The sequence below is a fragment of the Drosophila biarmipes genome, chromosome 3L (genome assembly GCF_025231255.1).
Source record: "Drosophila biarmipes strain raj3 chromosome 3L, RU_DBia_V1.1, whole genome shotgun sequence".
Classification (NCBI taxonomy): domain Eukaryota; kingdom Metazoa; phylum Arthropoda; class Insecta; order Diptera; family Drosophilidae; genus Drosophila; species Drosophila biarmipes.
Window position 1 is genome coordinate 6,787,255 of NC_066613.1, and position 18,637 is coordinate 6,805,891.

General features: G+C 41.4%; 2 protein-coding genes across 2 annotated transcripts; one reads left to right on the forward strand and one right to left on the reverse strand.

Moving 5' to 3' along the window:
• LOC108035893 (huntingtin-interacting protein 1) lies at positions 1-5,253 on the forward strand. Its single transcript, XM_017111647.3, has 8 exons — positions 1-295; positions 1,122-1,543; positions 1,599-2,329; positions 2,385-2,494; positions 2,559-3,305; positions 3,376-3,811; positions 3,872-4,276; positions 4,329-5,253. The coding sequence occupies exons 1-8, from the start codon at positions 260-262 to the stop codon at positions 4,814-4,816; spliced, it is 3,375 nt and encodes a 1,124-aa protein (XP_016967136.3). The 5' UTR covers positions 1-259; the 3' UTR covers positions 4,817-5,253.
• Positions 5,076-18,457, reverse strand: LOC108035892 (intermembrane lipid transfer protein Vps13D). Its single transcript, XM_017111646.3, has 19 exons — positions 18,274-18,457; positions 17,420-18,210; positions 16,162-17,208; positions 15,195-16,105; positions 14,871-15,001; positions 14,574-14,714; positions 13,888-14,512; positions 13,704-13,823; positions 13,329-13,653; positions 12,475-13,267; positions 12,170-12,422; positions 11,971-12,115; positions 8,567-11,908; positions 8,295-8,507; positions 7,375-8,229; positions 7,007-7,318; positions 6,448-6,942; positions 5,275-6,390; positions 5,076-5,181 (listed from the first exon to the last, which is right to left on the reverse strand). Exons 1-19 carry the CDS (start codon positions 18,368-18,370, stop codon positions 5,131-5,133), a joined length of 11,763 nt encoding a protein of 3,920 aa, XP_016967135.3. The 5' UTR covers positions 18,371-18,457; the 3' UTR covers positions 5,076-5,130.
• Between the last annotated feature and the right edge of the window lie 180 nt (positions 18,458-18,637).

Sequence of the window (18,637 nt, forward strand, 5' to 3'; positions counted from 1 at the left end):
TATTTTTTGGGCCTCAACGAGCGGTCGGTGGCCGAGGAGGCCAGTCGGTTTGTTTATATGACTAATTCCAACTTACACTTGTGAATCCACTCGCACACGCAGCTCCGGGCGAATATGAATGTGGCCAATACGAAAACAATGGGCAACATTGTTGATAAGATAAGATAGCTCCCGATCCAATGTCTTCGCTGCTCTAATGCACACAATCGCGGTGCGAACGATTCGAATTGATCAGCAAGTCGAGAACCGTCAGTAAACAATGGCAACTCACGCCGAGAAGGAGTTCTACCATTTGGTACGTAGGCCCGAGGATCCCCTCTTCTACAGCCAGGAAAATATCTACAAGTATACACACACAATGTGCATACTTTGGAATGCGGGTGTTGTCATAGTGTAAATTGCGGATACTGAGACACACCTACAGACGCCTTTCAATTTGCATGAGCACTCGCTTTAAGCCAGAAGTCGGCCTTGAACTAGATTGCTGGAAGAGCCCCGAATATCACTGCTTTCGCTGTGCTTCATCATAGACACAGCATACTACATGCTAATTCGAAGTTTCTCCTTTGCGGATGGCGGTGACCCAGAAAACCAGAAACTGCAATGAATATGAATACTATGTGAACTACATCCACTTTTGTAGGTCTTTCAAACCCAAACAAAGGCGCCTCAAACTTTGTGATTACCGAGTTAAATTTCTGCAAGATAAGATGTGGAATCGCAATGCTTTTATAATCTTTAGAATGCATACCCAAGATTAAAGTCTTTTTCGCGTACAACATATGGCTCTCATATATATCAGCAACAAAAGTTCTGTACTTCACGTAGTTCGTTGTTCGTACAGCTTCAGTGTTTGCCATCAAATCGCCCATATGGTTTAAAGACCGAATCAAAATGCCGATCAGTGAATCACCCTTGCCGGCTGAAATTCCAAATAAAAAATAGTTCAGTTATCGGCCGCCAAAACCGTCCATATCTTCTGAGTCAGTCATTTCTCATAACTCGTTGAATGAATAAAGTTCCGCACTTGTTTATTTAGATAGCTCCTACAAGTCTTTATAAATGGTGATAACATTTTCTTGAATGCGAGTTTAAGCTGATATTTCATTCTGCCATTCCAGAACGTCAGCGTATCTAAAGCTTTAAATGGCCTGGAAGCGCCACTTAAAACCAAACATGCCCGCTCCATTATTATTATGATCCACAAGGCCAAGGAGGCCAAAACCTTCTGGATGATTATATCCCGGCAGCCCTTGATGCAGAACAGATTTACCGCCTGGAAGTTTTCGCATCTCCTGCACAAGGTCTTGAGGGAGGCCCATGAAAGTTCCATACGGCACTCGCAGAGTCACAAGAAGATGATTCTGGAAGTGGGCAAAATGTGGGGGCTGCTCCAAGATGACATCGGATGCTGCATACAGGCGTACAGCAAGCTGCTGGCGACAAAGTTAAATTTCCACGACAAAAATCGAATGTTCCCCGGAACCCTGAACATTTCGTTCACCGAACTTTTCATTGCAGTCGATAGGGATTTAAATTACTGGTAAGCTAGGCCTTACATACAACTGGAAAAGGATTGAGAAAATGTATAATTGCAGCTTTCAACTATGTGTGGAAATTTTCGACTACTTGGAGGATATTATTGCGCTGCAGCTGACAATATTTTCTTCCATGGAAAAATACAGAATGTCGTCGATGACGCCGCAGGGACAATGTAGATTAGCGCCAATAGTTTGCCTTATCCAGGATTCCAATGCGCTGTACGATTTAAGCGTTCGACTAATGTTCAAACTCCACGATGGTGTACCTTACGATGTTGTTTCCGGGCACAGAGATCGTTTTCACGGTCTGTTTCTAAAGTTAAAGAGTTTTTACAACAACGTACGACCGCTTCAGTATTTTAAGGACTTAATTACAGTCCCGGAATTGCCGGATTCCAGTCCCAATTTTAAATCCCAAAACGATTTCACCAGTTACGTACCACCAGTGGTCCATGTTCCGCAGGAGCCCGATCCGGTTGTCGAGGACCTTGTGGATACCAACAACCACGAATCGGAAGCCTTTAGTCAAGCCCAACAGCAGTTGAGCATGCTGGAGGGTATAATAAGTGAAAAAGAGGCTGGCATTGAGGAACTATCATTTAAACTTGTTGCTCTGCAAAAGAACTTCGATGAACTCCAACAAACTTACAGACACGACGTTCAGGAGTTGCAACAAACCAATACTGTCCTATCAAATGATCTGGTTCTGGCGAGGGAAATGTGTGCAACCTTCCGGATGCAAAACGATGATCTTGAGATGCAGCTCAACCAGAACCCAATCCTTTTACGTAAGTTGCTTATCAATGAAATATATTACCAAACTAGAATATATTTATTTTGTAGAAAAAGCTATGGAGGAGGAGGAAAAGCACAAGTTATCCTCGGAAAAGTTCAATAAACTCAAAGCGCTTTACACGAAAATTCGGGATGAGCACATTCAGTTATTAAGAGAGGTAGGAGTAAAAACAATATGTTTAGTTACTTTTTTAAAATGAATTGTTTTGTCATTGTTTTCAGCAAAGTGATTGTAACAAATCCCTAAATAAAGAGAAGCAAGTTAATTCACAGCTTTTGTTGGAAACAAAAGAACTCACCAACGAAATTTCCAAAATCAAAGGAAGCGTGGAGGAAAAAGAAAAAGTAAACTTAGCTTTGCAAAAACAGATAGAAGAGCACAAGGAGAAATTATTTCAGCTCGAAGTGACCAAAAACGAAATGAAGGAAAAGTTCGATGATGTGGTTAAACAAAAGGAGATTCAGGAACTAGATATTAATTCTACCTCCGAAAACCTACGGCTAAATTGTTTAAAAATCGAGGAACTCAATGCCACTCTCAATGACACCAAGGAAAAACTATCCAACGCCGAATGCCAAATAAATGCCAAAAGCCTAGAAATTGAAAATATTTCAAAAGCTTTTGAAGCGGAAAAGGCAGCTCTTTTGACCAAGATTGAGCTACAAAACGCCGAAAATCAAAGCAGTTCTGAGGCCCAAAACGCTCAGCTTCAACAAACAATCAATTACTTGAAGCAGAAGGAAAAAGATTACAATGAAACAAAGCTTAGGCTGACCAACGCCGAAAACCAAATTAGCTTAAAGGTTAATGAAATAGAAAATATTTCAAAAGCCTTTAAAGCAGAAAAGACATTGCTTTTATCTCAAATCGAGAAACTGAATCTGGAGCATAAAAACAACAGCGACGCAGTAAATGCTCAATTGCAGCAAACCATAAATAATTTGGAGCAAAAGGAGATTGCGTTGCAGGTAAGTAATTAAGTTCTAGTTCAGTTCTAGTAATAGCATTTCTGTAATGGTAATGTGACTTATTCAACAGCAATCGCTGGAAACTGTAAATCAACTAAGGCAGGACTATACTTCAGCTGGTCAACGTAATGATGATTTACAAAGCAAACTCACCATTGCTGAGGAAAAACTTTCCCAAGCGACACAGCAAATTGAGTGCGTTACGAGTTCGTATCAAGCCTGTAGCACCGATTTAAGCGAACTCAGAAAATTGGTAGTCAAAACTGTGAAAGAAATCTGCAACTCAAAGCTAAGCGGTTCAGAACAACAGCCGTTGGATGCGGTTCCAAGTATAATAAGTGAAATGGAGACCCTTTTAAATAAACTTAACACCTCATCAGCTAAAAACTACACAGCTACAACGGAAGGAATGCAAGATGTTATGTACTTGGGCTACGTATTTATAAAGTTATACGATCAGTGTGATGTTATCTACAAAACAACCACAGCAATTGAGACGGGTCAGGGTAAGTTAAAAAACAACCTCACAAAAGTATGCGATTCAAAAATGTTTTTTTTATTCGTAGAGATTTTCACGAAAACATCCTTGATATGTTCAGATGTCTGCCAATTGTTTCAAAATTTGTTAAACAGTGAAACAAAAGATCAGGAAAGGCTAAAAATCACATCTGATATACAAACAAAGCTTACGGATATACGAAAGCTAATTGAGAAAATAAAGGCTAGCTTTGAACAGAAGATAGATTTGGACAAGCTTCTCGAGATAGAGCTTCGAGAGATGGATGCCGCCATTGATGATGCAGCTTCAAAAATAACAGATTTACTTGCAAAGGCTCGGGAGAAGGACAACCAAACCAATCTGGAGGTGAACGCAAAAATTGTGGACGCGTGCACAACATTGATGGAATGTGTCAAGGCTTTAATCCAAAAATCACGTCTTCTACAACACGAAATCGTTGCATCCCAAAAAGGTAGTCAAAGGAAAATATATTCGAATACGTTTACAAACTTTTACTATTTCAGGAAATGCCAGTGCCAATGAGTTCTATAGGCGGAACAGTCAGTGGTCGGATGGCTTAATATCCGCTTCGAAATCGGTGGCGAAGGCAGCCAATTATCTGGTGGAGGCTGCGAACAAAGCCATTGAAAGTGAATCTGGTAAAAACTTTGAACTTATAGTGGCTGCCCAAGAAATAGCGGCCTGCACCACCCAAATGGTTATAGCGAGCAAGGTCAAGGCGGATTGTAATAGTCAGAAGCTTTCCGACCTCACGAAGGCCTCGCGAAGTGTTACACAGGCCACAGGAACTCTCGTTGCCACCGTCAAGGATTGCAACTCCCAACTGGAACAGCAAAGTGAAATAGAACTTTCAAAACTAACGCCATCACAAATCAAGACGATGGAAATGGAGATCCATGTTAAAGTACTCGAAACCGAACAAGCTCTTCAGATGCAGCGACTAAAACTCTCGGCGTTTAGGAAAGAACATTACAAAAATGCCGATTATTAATTACCATATTTATAAACCTTACTATTTCTTATTAGTGCACGACATGACAAATAATATATGTACACTACGGTCACGTAATATTATTTGGTTGATGATTCCATTTTGATCACTTTTTGATCTTCGGTATTTATAAAACCAGATATTTTGGAAAAGCCCATTCACCTAGCACTCATAAAAATGGGTTTACAAATTCTAATATGTTTATTTTGCTTACTAATTGGAAAATGAAATAGCATTTACTGCCAAAGAAAATAAAATGTAAAACTTGTTGTCAAAAGGTTTTTGTTTATTATCACGAACCGACTTATTGCATTTTATAAAACGGCATGTTCACGTTCATCAAAGACACTTTTAGCGTAGTTTATCTGAAAGTATGTAATATATGTGATAATCATTTCAAAATTTGTAAAGTAAATAAAGTTATACGATAATATGTATCATAAGGAGGTTTTACTTACGCATCTTGATGCGGCCTCCGCAACTTCCTCAGATCGACATCGTATCCGCGGCCTGGTAACCTTCGGACGATTTGTGGATATCTCAATGTAGTGGCTGGCTGACGCCCTACTACTCGTAGACGGCGTGGTGCTCACATTCGTCACCACAGGATGGCACGATAATATCTCACTAACGTGACAATCAAACATAATAGTTGGGATACCGTCGCTCAGTGAAAATATTCGTACGTATTCGGTAGAAACCAGCAGACGCAATCTAGCCTCTTTATCGTTCCAAAGATTAGCTTCGTATGAAATGATCTTTTCCGAAAAGTTTTTCTGATTGATAAGGTAAAGATATTGCTGTCCCTTGCTTTGACGGTTGGAATACAAAGGTAGAAGACCGCCAGGAGCACCAGTCACACATCTGGGAAGCCTTTTCCTGTCCGGAGCGTTCCTGTGACTATCCCGGCTGGTCTCTCTGACCGCACTTGCAGTTTCCGAGGCCAGGTCCAACACACCAATGATTGGTTTGGTCACCGTGCCCACCAAACCCTTGCCCAGTCCGCTTAGGAAGCCAGGCACGCCATCCGCTTGGGCACCATCGTAAGTATGCCTCACTATGCTCGTTACTCCGCCCAGCAATCCGAAGCCGAGACCTTTCAGACCCGCTGCAAGGTGACCTCCGGATGTGTTGGTTTGGAGCTCCAAAATTCGTTGCCTCGTCTCATTGTCGTGGTCATCCAACACCACTTTCCCCAGGCTGTCGGACAGCGTTTCTGTTAGCTTTGCCGTCGAATTCGATATGCCATGCGTGACATTTTTCACCAGACTCTTGACGGAGCCCTCGAAAATCAGTCCAGAAACTCCTTCAGAAAGGTCGTTCGCAAAGCCCAGTGGATTGCCAAGGAAGTCGACACTGCCCAAAATGGCTGCTGCATGCCATTTGACTTGGTTTATGTAGTGCTTCTTAATTTCCTTAAGGTAAACATCCATCGTCTCGAAGTGCAGTTTATCTGAATACCTGTCTAGCTCAATGCTGGCATCTTCGAATTTGATTAAGGTAAGTCCAAGTGCCTTTTTTGTTTCGTGCAGTTCCACCGGCAGCTTGGATGAAGTGACGGCTGAGAGTCGAACCTTTATGAAAAAATTGCTTTACTCTAAGATTATGAGATAGCTGCTTCACAAAGTTACCTGCGTTGCACCAATGCTTAGATTCTCAAAGTAGAACCTCTTCATATCCTGCAGAATCGGCTTATCCTCAGAGTTTTCAAATTGGTATTGCACACTTAAGTTCTGGCGGTTGATCTTGCCGTATCCCAGAAAAGACGCCACTTTTAGTATAAGCTTTTCCTCCAGATTCACAGTTAGGGGCTTCAGGTCCAGCGTTAAGTACTTGAAAATGATTGCGTTCTTGTTGGGGCAAGGTAACATTTTAAACTTTAGGACGACTGAATTTTGCTTTTGATCCTGATCACTGGAAGTTTGAGTGTGCAGCGCTATGGGACTCGCCGCATCCAACAACTGATTGTCGATTTGTACATACGAAATGTTCAAATCTAAAGAATTCTCCAGCCCACTTTGCACTACATCACAATGGATGTGGTCAAGGCTTATAAACATAATTTCCTCGCAAGGCTTTCGAGCAATGATGGAAATACCGATTCCTTTGACGAGCTCTATATTAACCTGAAAGTAAGTCGTTTTCAAGAATAATAGATGTGTGCTTAAATATTTTTATAGCATTACTTACAAGATACTCATGGACGAATGCTACTTTTCCCTTATCCGTAATTTGCCTATTATTCAGAGAAGCATGCATCCACAGTAAATCGGGTGTAAGGAATACTGAGTTTTGTTTAATTTTAATATCACATATTTCGATGGTGGAAATGGGCCCATCCATTCTTGTCGAAAGCTCCAACTGACCCGATCCGGGCCTAAGTTTCTGTGCCACAATGTGTTGTCCGATCGGTATGTGTTTCTTACTCGACTGTGACCTATTTTCAGTTCGCCCCACAACAGCTTCATAGTCGGGTTTCAGACCGCTCTCTCCAAATCGCGACTAAAATGTGAAATTGTTACAAAGAACTTTACAGAAAATGAGTGAAGATCACTTACCTGAACGCACATATTGGCATGGCACATTAATCGGCCATTTTCGAACCTCCAAGTTTGCGTGGTAGCTCTTTGCTTGTTGGGTGTACGAACCACCAAGCCGGTGAACTCCATTGGATTCGGAGCCTTTTCCAAATCCAGAACAAGTCGCACTGCATTCGCATCGTTGGTTTGAATCGGGGGAGTGGATCCTTCGTGCTCCAATTGACCATTCGAGTTCATGAGCCACAGTTGGGAGCGATCACCCGAGTTCTTCTCCACAATCACAACCTTTTTACCGCGTACGCCCAAAACCAAATGTCTGTGTACGTTTTCCTCCTCATTTGATCGTTCAAAAGTGCCATGAAATGCAATGTAAATAAAGTTGGTGTACGTCAATGTTTTCTTTACATTGTTCTTGTTGTGGATGGGGAACTCTATCATATTTCCGCCAGGTGCCTCCATCAGCAAAGTCTGTGCTCCCAAGGGATCATCCATCACATAGGACAGGGAGGACTGTGGTCTAACTGGCGTGATCCAAACGGGCTTGGATCGCAGTTGTGAGAAGTTGATGACGACTTCCGAACAATTATCGATTCGAATCGGAGGCGGTAAGGTGCGAGCATCCGTAAATAAGAGTATGAAAGTGGCATCTTTGGAGATGATTTCCAAGCGAAGGAAAAACATTTCCCCCCACTCATTTCGCACATTGATGTACAAGCTCTGCACATCATTTATGGGAATTCCCTTCGACCAACAGCAACACTCTACCTCCGGAATTCTCACGCAAATGATCTGCTCTTGGTCCCAGTTGGGCCAATGGAAGGCGAAGTTGCAGTCTATAGGTGCTGATATAATCTTACGCGGATCGGGGCGGTCCTAGAATAACAAGAAAAACTTGTAAGTAACAGATAATTAATAAACCTATAAGTATTATAACTGACATAGTTTGCGATGTCGCACAGTTGCATGAACTCCAGTTTGTAGCCACTTCTATTGTGCAAATGGAATCTGGGTGACAGCGTTACGAAGGTCGTGCAGGCATATAGTCCTCTTCCCCTTCTAACGCTTATACCAATCGCATAGCTCCCCCTGGTATTCTCGGCTCGCAACTCCCGGTGAGCCAAATCCTTGTGCGTGCTAAAGCTTTTGCACCACTGAAAGATGGGTAATACAAGATTAAAGATACAAAATTCCTACTCCTAGTTAAACATACAATATTGTTGGAGCCATAAGCACTGCCCAACCGCAGCACCAGGGCTGGCGATCCTTCCTGGTCGGAAAATGAGAACATTAGCGGGGCCACTTGTCGCGCGGTCTCATGCTCCTCGAACTGTCCTGCCGCCGTATTGTTGGTTCCTTCTTGCTTACAAATCAGGGGCAGTCCCGTCTTGTTGATTATCCAAACAGGAGCACTGATATAGAGCTCCATGCCCTTGCCTTGGATCGATTGTATAGACACGCGCAGATGCAGCTCCCTCTTCTTGATATCAAACAACTTTAATTTCGGTTCTATAACACCCTTGTGGCTTACGGGAATCTTTAGTTGACCAGAAAGTTGAAAGTTGTCCAGGGTGATGCTCAAGTTCAGAGGCTGGCATATGTTAACGTTGTAAATATTTGTACTCTCCGATGAGTTTATTCTTCCGGTGGCGTGCTCGTGGATCTTGAACATCAGGTCGCAACAGAGCATGTTGTTTATCTTCAGAGGTGGCAATAAGGTTATCTTGTGACCCGGTAAATTGTGTTCCTTAGAGTGGTAGATTTCTCTACTTATGTTTACTAGGGTGTAAAGTTTGCTCTTGGTATTGTCATAGCCAATGAGAAGCTGTCGAGTGTCGTCCTTGCCGCACTCTTTCCACAAAATTTCCTCGTTACTAAAACCAGTGTCCTCGTAGGCCTCGCTTTCACTTGTGTTGTGTGCCACATGCAACGATGCATCGATGAACTTCAGCGGCAAGGATAATTCGTCGTTGGGTTTGATAACGCTTATCGAGGTGAGCCCATCGCTGTGCGTGCTCTTCAAGGACATCTTCAGGAACACGTTCCGATCCATCTTGTTTATCACCACCAACGAGGACTTCACTTTTATCAGCTTCTGGGCAGATCCGATCAAGGAGATATCGAAGACTATACGGCTCTTCGTTAGGAACTGCGAATCCAACTTAGTGGTTCGGAAAAACACTCCCACTTTGTCCACCGATATTGGGCCAATCAACGTCCAGCCGTGGATCTGTACAAAAATCTGATGCAAATTCAATTGGTGAGAGTGCACGTGTCTCAGTTTACTTTTTTGGGTAAAGTCAAATGTCTTGGTTTCGTTGGGCTGCACGGTATACCAGTTCTTGATCAATTCAAACTGGGGTAAATCGGAACAGGTTAAATCCCCAAGGGGGGCGTAAATCGGTTTGAAAAGAAGGGGTGTTCCGCTAAGATTCTGCAGGGCGAACGGAATGAACGGAGAGCGCTGCCTAAAGTTCTTGGCTCCATTGTCGTTGAAGTCGTTTGTCCAGTTCTTCAGAACCATGTTGAACAGCTCTATGAACGTGGAGGTAACATTTAACTTGAGCATCTGCTTGCTGGATACCCCAATCTCAAATCTCTTTTTACTGTCCAAGTGACCCTTGGTGTACTTCCACGTTAAGTTGGACTCCCACGTCTCTGCCACAGGTTCCCACCCGCTAAGACGACGATTGTAGTAGTTCACAGAAGCTTCCGTGTCAATATTACCCAAGCTGTAGTGCCTAATGTTGGTCTCCTTAGGATTGGGGTCCTGGGTTTTGAAAGTGAAGTTCAGCAAGAACTTGGAGAGGGAAACTTCCAGCAGCGGCACATCGGCATCCATGCAATCGTCAATTATAAACACAGATATGAGACTGGCGTCCACCACAGCTGTTTTCATTTCCAGGGCGGGATTTCGGTAGGAATTCTGTTTCTGCTGGGACAGCCAAAGGGCTGCGTCGTTCAGTTTCCAGTTGTTTAGTTGCATGGCGTATAGACAGTCGGATAGCTCGAAACCCATTGCTACGAGAGGAGCCACCTTTTCCAGATCCGAATCAGCCTTCGATATAACATTCTTCGATCGGGATGTTTGTGCTGGCAACAGTCGAGCCATTCTGGAAAATAGTTTAACATCCACATAGGACAGCCGAATATTTAAGTGTTTCTGAATAAGAATGTTCAAGCAATTACTCCGCAATTCTATAATTAAGGTAAACGGATCGATTATGGACAAGGCGCTTTCTTCTTCGGCGTCTAGAGTGCAGGAAAATATTTCCAAATGGTTAATGTCCAGCGAAAGCGGCACAATATTACTATTCGGCTTATAGCAAATGACAGTCGTACTCTTCAAAATTATTGCGTTGGAGTCCAACCGACTGCATTCCTCTGCAAAGATGATCTCTGAATCTGTGATATTTACAACGTATTCGGTGGAAATGCTGTTGTCGATCTGAGGCTTTTGAGGGATCTGACTTGTCACGGTATTTACAACGGGTGCCGGTGAGTCTTCTTGCAAATATGATTTTAATTGGTCCAGAAAACTGAGGAGGGCAAACACCCTCATGTTATTGAGCATTATGGTGTATTTGCTTAGATTCGCCTTCTTCCTGCAATGGATTTCGACCTGCACGGAGTTTTCGACTCGCACTTCCTTTTTCGATGGTTCCAGTATGTTTTTGAACACGTTCTCATTGCTCTTATCGGTTTCATTCCGTTCATCCACTATAAGAATATTGCTTGATATTAAATCTATGTCTTGCGAACCGTCGCTGAACAAGTCGATTTCCAGAGTGGACTTCAAGAAGTGAATGCATGCCAAGGGTTCTATCACAGCGCTATGCGAAGTATTTAATGCTAGGAGCAGCGACACGTCTTCTAGTAATATTCTTATCGAAATGAGAATCGATACAGCTTTTGAAGCTTCATTTTTCGGCACCAGATTAATTGTCGACAACCTTTCAATGGATGTACAGCTGTTATTATGGTAATTTATGTAGATGTCATCTGTTTGTTCCCCAATATTGTTGTTCAAAAAGCTTCGAATCAATTTGTATTGTTGGATATTGATCATGCCGTTCATTTTGGAGAATGTTCCTTGAACACTGATGTCTGGGCAGACACGATTGACGTCTGCCGAAAGATTTCGGTCCAATTGCAGGTGAAGGAAACACGATTCATTAAAGAATGGCTGACCCAATCTTTGGAAGTTCATATCGGCTAGTACAATTCGATCCTTTTCCTGATCAAGTTTTGCTTTTATTGAGCTCCTTTCGCCGGAGAACAAGTTTATGTTGACCAGGTCGATTCGCATTACATCAAGGATTTCGCTTTTACTCGGCTCAGAACTCATTTTGCTAATTATATTATCGTCACTGGCAAAATGGAAACTATTTTTCAAGGTAAACTTGCCAAGGTAGGCGATTATCACTTCGTTTCTGTTATAGGAAGACGGAAGTACAATAACTGGAGAATCCGCTTGAATCACGAGCTTCATTTTCGATGGACGCGTGTTCTGTTCATTTCCATGACTTTGCTTCTTTAATTTTCTGATCACAGGCTGTAAAAATAAAAGAGAAGGATTAAAATTATTAAATTATTAAATAATTTGTTGTGTTTTACCGTTTGCAACTGCAGAAGATCTTTGACAAAAACATGTAATTCGGTGGAAAAGCGTTTAGTGTGTATATAGTGCACTGCAGACATGTTAATTCGCAGGGTCGAGTCGGTGTCCAAAGTCTTCAAAGCTTCCAAATCAACAAGTTTTCTGAAAAGATATATTGTTTAAATAAAAATAGCTAATATTATTTTGCAAACTTACTTCTTATATACAAAGTTCAAAGCTTCTGTTCCACTTGTAAGAAACTTTTGCTTATAAATGTTTCCATACTTCGTAAGATCATAGACAGACACGGATCCCAAGCAGCCCTCAACAATTTTGGAAAGGGGGTGCTGAAGAATCATGAAAACAGCATTCGATACGTTTACCCTAGACAAGAGAGACTCATTCCGAATCAAAGTGAAGTTGAAACTTCTTATTGACACCTTCAGTTTACTGCAAAACTGGTCAATATCTAAAAAAAATAATATTAGCAAAATGAGTATATTTTAGAGATGGCGACTTACGTTTTTCCACAAGTTTCTTCTCTTCAGTGTACTTTTCATTTGAGTTATCAACCGAAACAAGGCCAAAAAAGTCGAAAATAGTATACCAGCGTTCGACGCAAATGGCCAAGTTCAAGCAATTAAATTGAATTGAACTGGATTGTTCGAGTTTACCTCTCTGAGCAGATCGTCCTGTATGTGATTTGTAAATAACTAGGGTTTGACTTTCTTTTTTTCTGCCCAATTCGCTTTTGTTACAAGACGTGAACTTCTTGTCACCGCTGAAAACCTTGACCTGCATATAGTTGAAGAAGCACGAAGGAACAGAGTTGGATCTATTTTTCAGGGAGTTGCAGTAGCTTGGTAAGTCGGGACACGAAGATGAGGACATTTCATTTTTCTTAACCGTTTTTTCAAGATCAACCGAAGTTACCATATTTCTAAAAGGCGATGTTAGGTCCGATTTTAAATCCTCCATTAGCACAGACTTTAACACGACTTCCATATCCTTGTCATAGCCCTTGGCAATATGCTTTACATTAAAGTCTTTGAATGTCAAATTAATCAAATCGTTGTGGTATTCATTCTGCAGATTAATTTGGAATACAGGCACTGAGAACTGAATAACCGTGCTAATAATGGGTTCATCCTCAATGCTCAAAGTTGGTTCACTATCACCGTTTTGATCGAGGTCTTCCGATTCATTCAAAACTCCATTTGAGAAATTAGTGGCATACCGAATGCACTCCAAAAGTAGCTCGTACTGCTTTCGGTTTAGGGATACTTTCAAGGCTTCAACCATACTTCCTTTCACCTGCATGTTTTAAGGAAAAAAATTAAAATTAAGTAATAAACCAAGTATATTTATTACTTACCGACAAACTGTTTAGTTGCTTTTCTGGACCACTATCTTTACCATATCCAGCATAAAGATGTAAAGTGATTGCTGTGTCGTGCAGTATGGGAACGGCGTCCTTATTCTTAGCAGGATGAACATTGAAGCTGTAATCTCGTTCATCAATATTCAGTGAGTAAACGTATGTGTTTTTGATTTCAATTGTATACGATTCGTTGAAGTCATCTGAATCGCACTTAACTGCGTTTGAGCAACTTATTTTTCCCAGGTTTGCGATTAGTACATTTGTACTCGAGTTGGAAATCGGCAGAATAATTATAGGGCTACTAATTATTATATCAAGCCTGAAAAGTACAAAAAGTTAGTGGTTGAACTGGCTAAATGGTTGGCTTACCAATTGTCCTGGTGTTTTGGCTGCAGATGAACGGGACCGATGTGCTCGATAGCCCTAATCTGTTGCACAAACTCCTTAGCCATGTCCGTAGCTTTATTACCAATGGAGGTAGCAAATTCTCTAGAGACATTAAGGGAGAGTTATAGGACATGATATGATAGATGAGATAGAGATCCCAACTTACCGAAGGCTCCTCTTGAAGTACGTAATGCAGGCGTTCACATCTCGCAAAAACCTGGGACAATGAGTATAAGAAGCCGAAGCCATACGCATTTGGAAAGTGCAAGTCGTTTTGTCACTCCAATGGCTTTGAAAACTAATTGCATCACTTTCGTCGCTTTTTTCTTCATTGTAATTATTCGAGTATATTTCATTGGAAAGCTGACTCAGAACAGTTTGCTTGTTTGTGTCGGAAGCTCTCAAAATTTGATCACGGCCCACAGAAAGTATCCGTGGATGACAAAAGGCCTCAGATGTGATGTCGATAACTTGTATTCCGCCAAGAGATCCGAAGACAGAGAGATCCGATTGAAAAGAGGCATTGATCTTAGCTTCCGTCAACGTGACAGTTCCAACTTTTCGACCAACATTAAATTTGTCTCTCTTGATGGTATACAAAAGAAGAATATTCAATCGGAAAAAATCAAAGAATATTTCGTTATGGTTTTTACGATCGACTTGGTCATCCGATTCAATGGGTACTTCAGTCGATTCTTTTGTTGGTTCGGAGCTTCCATTTTGAAATATATTTTGAGCCAAAAGAGTCCTTTTGGCAAAGTTTAGAATTTCAAGAATAGTATCCTGATTAGCTGAATAAGAATGTTGAAAAATAAATATTCCGATGTTGATAAAACCAAAAGATGTAAGTACCAATTATATCCAAACTGTTAAACGTGATGTTCGTGGTGTGAAGTTGCATTGAATTGCTTTCATTGGGGGGAACAATTTTAATGTCAACCGATATGAGCGCTGTTGAATCCTCATCCTCACATAATTCTGTTGATCTATCTCCTAAAAATAAATTCATAAATAAATAAATATTAATTTGTTTGGTCTTAGGTCAAAATTAGGTTAGTTAGGAAAGTTTTATATCAGCACAATTTAAATTGTTAATATGCAGTTAGCTCGCATTATAAATTAATTACCCTCCTCTTATTTCGTACATACCCATTTTAATATTTTGAACTGCTTTTGTAATCATGTGCGGACTAGTCGCTCTATCGAAAAAATTTGGAGATCCAGGCGAAGTCGGAGAAACAATTGCACTATGTTTAAGGCTGCCAGATAAACTATCCATTCTATAAAACGCATAAATGTTTTTGAAAATTGGTTGGACTAAATAAATTGAATATGAAAATATACAGTACACAGACAATAATGCATACAGAAAAAATATTCAACCAGTAATTTAAATAGCATCATATTAAGCTAAGCAAAGAAAAACAAAGCAATCTGAAAAGCGTTGGCTTAGGATTAAAAGGAAGTACATACCCGACATGTCGATGACTAGCTACTAGAAGTTCAAAATCAGGACCGAAAGACTGAATGGCATCTACCAAGAGCAATCCGTGAACCGACATTGAAATATTTGTCTCACTCGATTCCTTTACTAAAGCAGCTCGGGCTCCGATAATCTGGAGCTCGGCAATACTCCTTTCCGTGGACTGCATTTCTATCACCAGTTGGTCCATTACAAACTCAATTACTACTCGACTTCTATCGTCCTCTGCCAAGTTTTTAATTCTCTCACTTGCGTAAATCGTGTTGCCTCCTCTGTAAATATTTTCCATTTCCTTTGATGCTTTAATGATGGGTTTCATGATGTTACAACAATTATTTATAAGCTCTTCATTCCCATGGATTAAGATTGTTGGACAGGTGCCAAAGAGCATAAACGAAGGATACTCAGGATCGACAGTGAATATATTTCTCTGTTCTAGAGTAAGGTTTATGTTAAATTTATCAATCAGATGGAAGTTCGACGATGTCTTTAAGCAAGCTTGCCACCTTTCCTCGTACTTGCAAACCAGAACTTGCAGGTTGGTAAAATTGATCAGGTATTTATCGTAAATCTTATTGTGCAGAACGTACTCCAACTGAACATTCTTGTTCAGAAAACTTTCCATTTTCGAATTTTCAAGAAGGGTGGGAGAGTCGGAACCACTTTTCTCAGATGCAGGCGGTGTCGAGCACGGTGTTAAGTAGGTTTCATCATCATCGCTTGTATTCTCCGTCACAGCCGATTCTATCACAGGTATAACTCTCTTAACCTCCATTTTCCGCATTTCCAGTTTTCCGAAGTCCAGCAAGACCATTAGCGAATTACTAACTTTGTAATTTTCTAGGAAAATTATTCGAGGAGCGAAAATCTCGATTTCGAACATCCAAATTTTCCGGTTAACCTACAAGAAGAAAATAATCAGGGCCGTGAATTTGAACTTCGAAAAGATTAGCTCACCTCGTTGCCGCTAAACATCTGATTCCAGTTTTTCATAAAGTCTGTTTTCTTCTCGACCCTATCGGGCGGTGAGTATTTATTGGAATTGGCATCAGCCAAGAAGTCCAAAAGCCACTGAATTGCATCCTCATTATAGATAAGATCTAACCCTTTTGATTTTATATTCAGCTGAAATCGTAGGTGATTACAATTTTCGTATTGTAATTGGAACAGGGTGTCTTCCTGGAGCGCATTCTTAACTACTTGGTTCGGTGTCGCTACGTTCCCTGTTTGCGGCTTGATTAAATAGTTGTGCATTGTTTCACTACTGGTTTTGTCTATTAAATATACTTCTTGTAGTGATATGCCCACAGTGTAAGAAGTTAACTGTGGGCTTAACTGGAGGTAGGCAGAAAAGTTATTTAATTGCATTTCCATAGACTTCCTTCGCCCATCACTTAATTTGTCTTCTGTCTGAAGGATTACCAATCCTTTCAGAAGCTTGATTGAAAAGTGCCCAAAAACAGCGTCGCTTTTTAAGTCCGAAGAGTTCTGAAGGGAGTTTTCCAAGGCAACTAGAATATCGTCTTCCAAATGTTTCAACGATTCATCTTGCTCGTTATTGGGGGTACTGGGACTGTTGGCGTACCAGCCCATCCAGTTTGGAAACCAGTGGAAGAGCATATTCTTTCCTTGGTCGCTGTGTGATTCAAAGGAAAACCCTTTGGTGAACACTTTTTCAAAGCATATCCTTCTCATTACGGTTAAATCCGAGATACTTCTGTCGCTCTCAATGTAAGCCTTAAACTCTTTTTCTTCGATCGACAGATTTTCATTTGGGTTCAGAATAATCGTTTTATAGAGAAGCATGTAACGAAGGTTTTCCTTCAGAATCAACCACTTTTCTTCATTCTTTTTAAAGTCAAAACCATGACAAATGGTCGCATATTTCCACCATGAGCTTGGGCTGCTTTCCACGCTGCAATTGGGCCGCTTCAACCTGTATTGTCGAACTTTTTTGACTTGTCGGATGTCTGATAGCTTATCTAGCATTTGAAGCCGCTGGACCTGGAAAATTACAAATGAATTATAGGACTGCTTCATAAATATAAGCAAGCAATATAAAAATAATAAATGAATGGGGATAGGAATGTTGCTCATGTTTATCTAATTGAAATATTTGTAGGTTCATTTTAAGGCTTGGTTAGGTGGAACTCGATACTGGAACTTTACCACAACGATTTATTACCTAGTAAACATATTCGCCTACACAACTCACCTTGGATATGTCTATGACCACCTCTGGAACCAGGAGTTCGCAGGAGACCCTGGGCTTGTCTTTGGTACGTATCACCTGTAGGCACTTGTCTCGCTTCCACCTGGCCGTTGCGCAAATGGGTTTGATGATAAAGTTGTGGGGCCTCAACTCGCAGGTCGAGTGCATTTTTTCGAGTATCTCCTGGTTGGAGTACGACTGACATTTGATATCCTCGTGCAGCAGATCCCAGTAGACCGAGAGCTCCTTGAGCTCCACCAGCTTGTAGTTCATTTCGTTGTTGGTCATCTTGTACGACCCGTTGGTCCAATCACAGTCGCAGCTCTGGGCGGTCAGGGATCCGATCTTGATGCCCGTGCAAATTTTGCTCGTGCCTGTGTCCACGATGTCCTCGAAGCGAAAGTGGACACCGGATATCTTGAGCTCGATGTTGTCGATGATGTTGGTGGCCATGTTGGTGCCGTACTTGAGCCAATTGTTGTAGGACGAGAAGTAGTACGACTCCATTTGCTTTCCCTTCTCGGAACGCCATCCCGCCTCTGCGGCGTCCAGGACGGCCAGCTTGTACTCCAGGTCCTGCACCTTCTCCTTCTCGTAGTCCCAGCTCTCCAGGTTCTTTGGACAAATGATGCAGAACAGCCCCTCGATGGAGATGCACCAGGGTGAGGTTCTGAACTGGCGGACCGGGATCTGGAGCTTGATTTTGCGTATGCTGCCGGCGGTGACTTCGACCGGCAAATTGAACGAACGGAGGGCATCTTTGCGAATGGGTATGTTCTCGAGCTCAACCTCGCCTGCATATAACGAGATATGGTTTATCCGATGCGGAAAAAAGATAAACAATTATATCACATTACCCGACAGCAGGGCCACTGACAACTGCGCCGAGTTCAAGTTCTCCAGGTACTTTCCAAGATACGTATTCAACACCCACGTAATGAGGTCCCGCAGCATGCTTGTTTATTCGCCGAGGACGCTAATCCTATTAATTATTTGTTTTTAACTTCTTTCCTCGGCACCAAAACTATAAACATATGATTGGGGCCCGCAGCACTGCACAAATATTGCCGAATCACAAGCGGAACGTGGAACTGGAACAGGTTGGCAAAATGGAAAGGGTCTGAGAAAACAGGTGGTTGAAATATTTAATAATATGATATAAATATTGTTTTTTATTAAAATCTTATAATAGTAATCTAAATCAAATTGGTGTGTGTATTT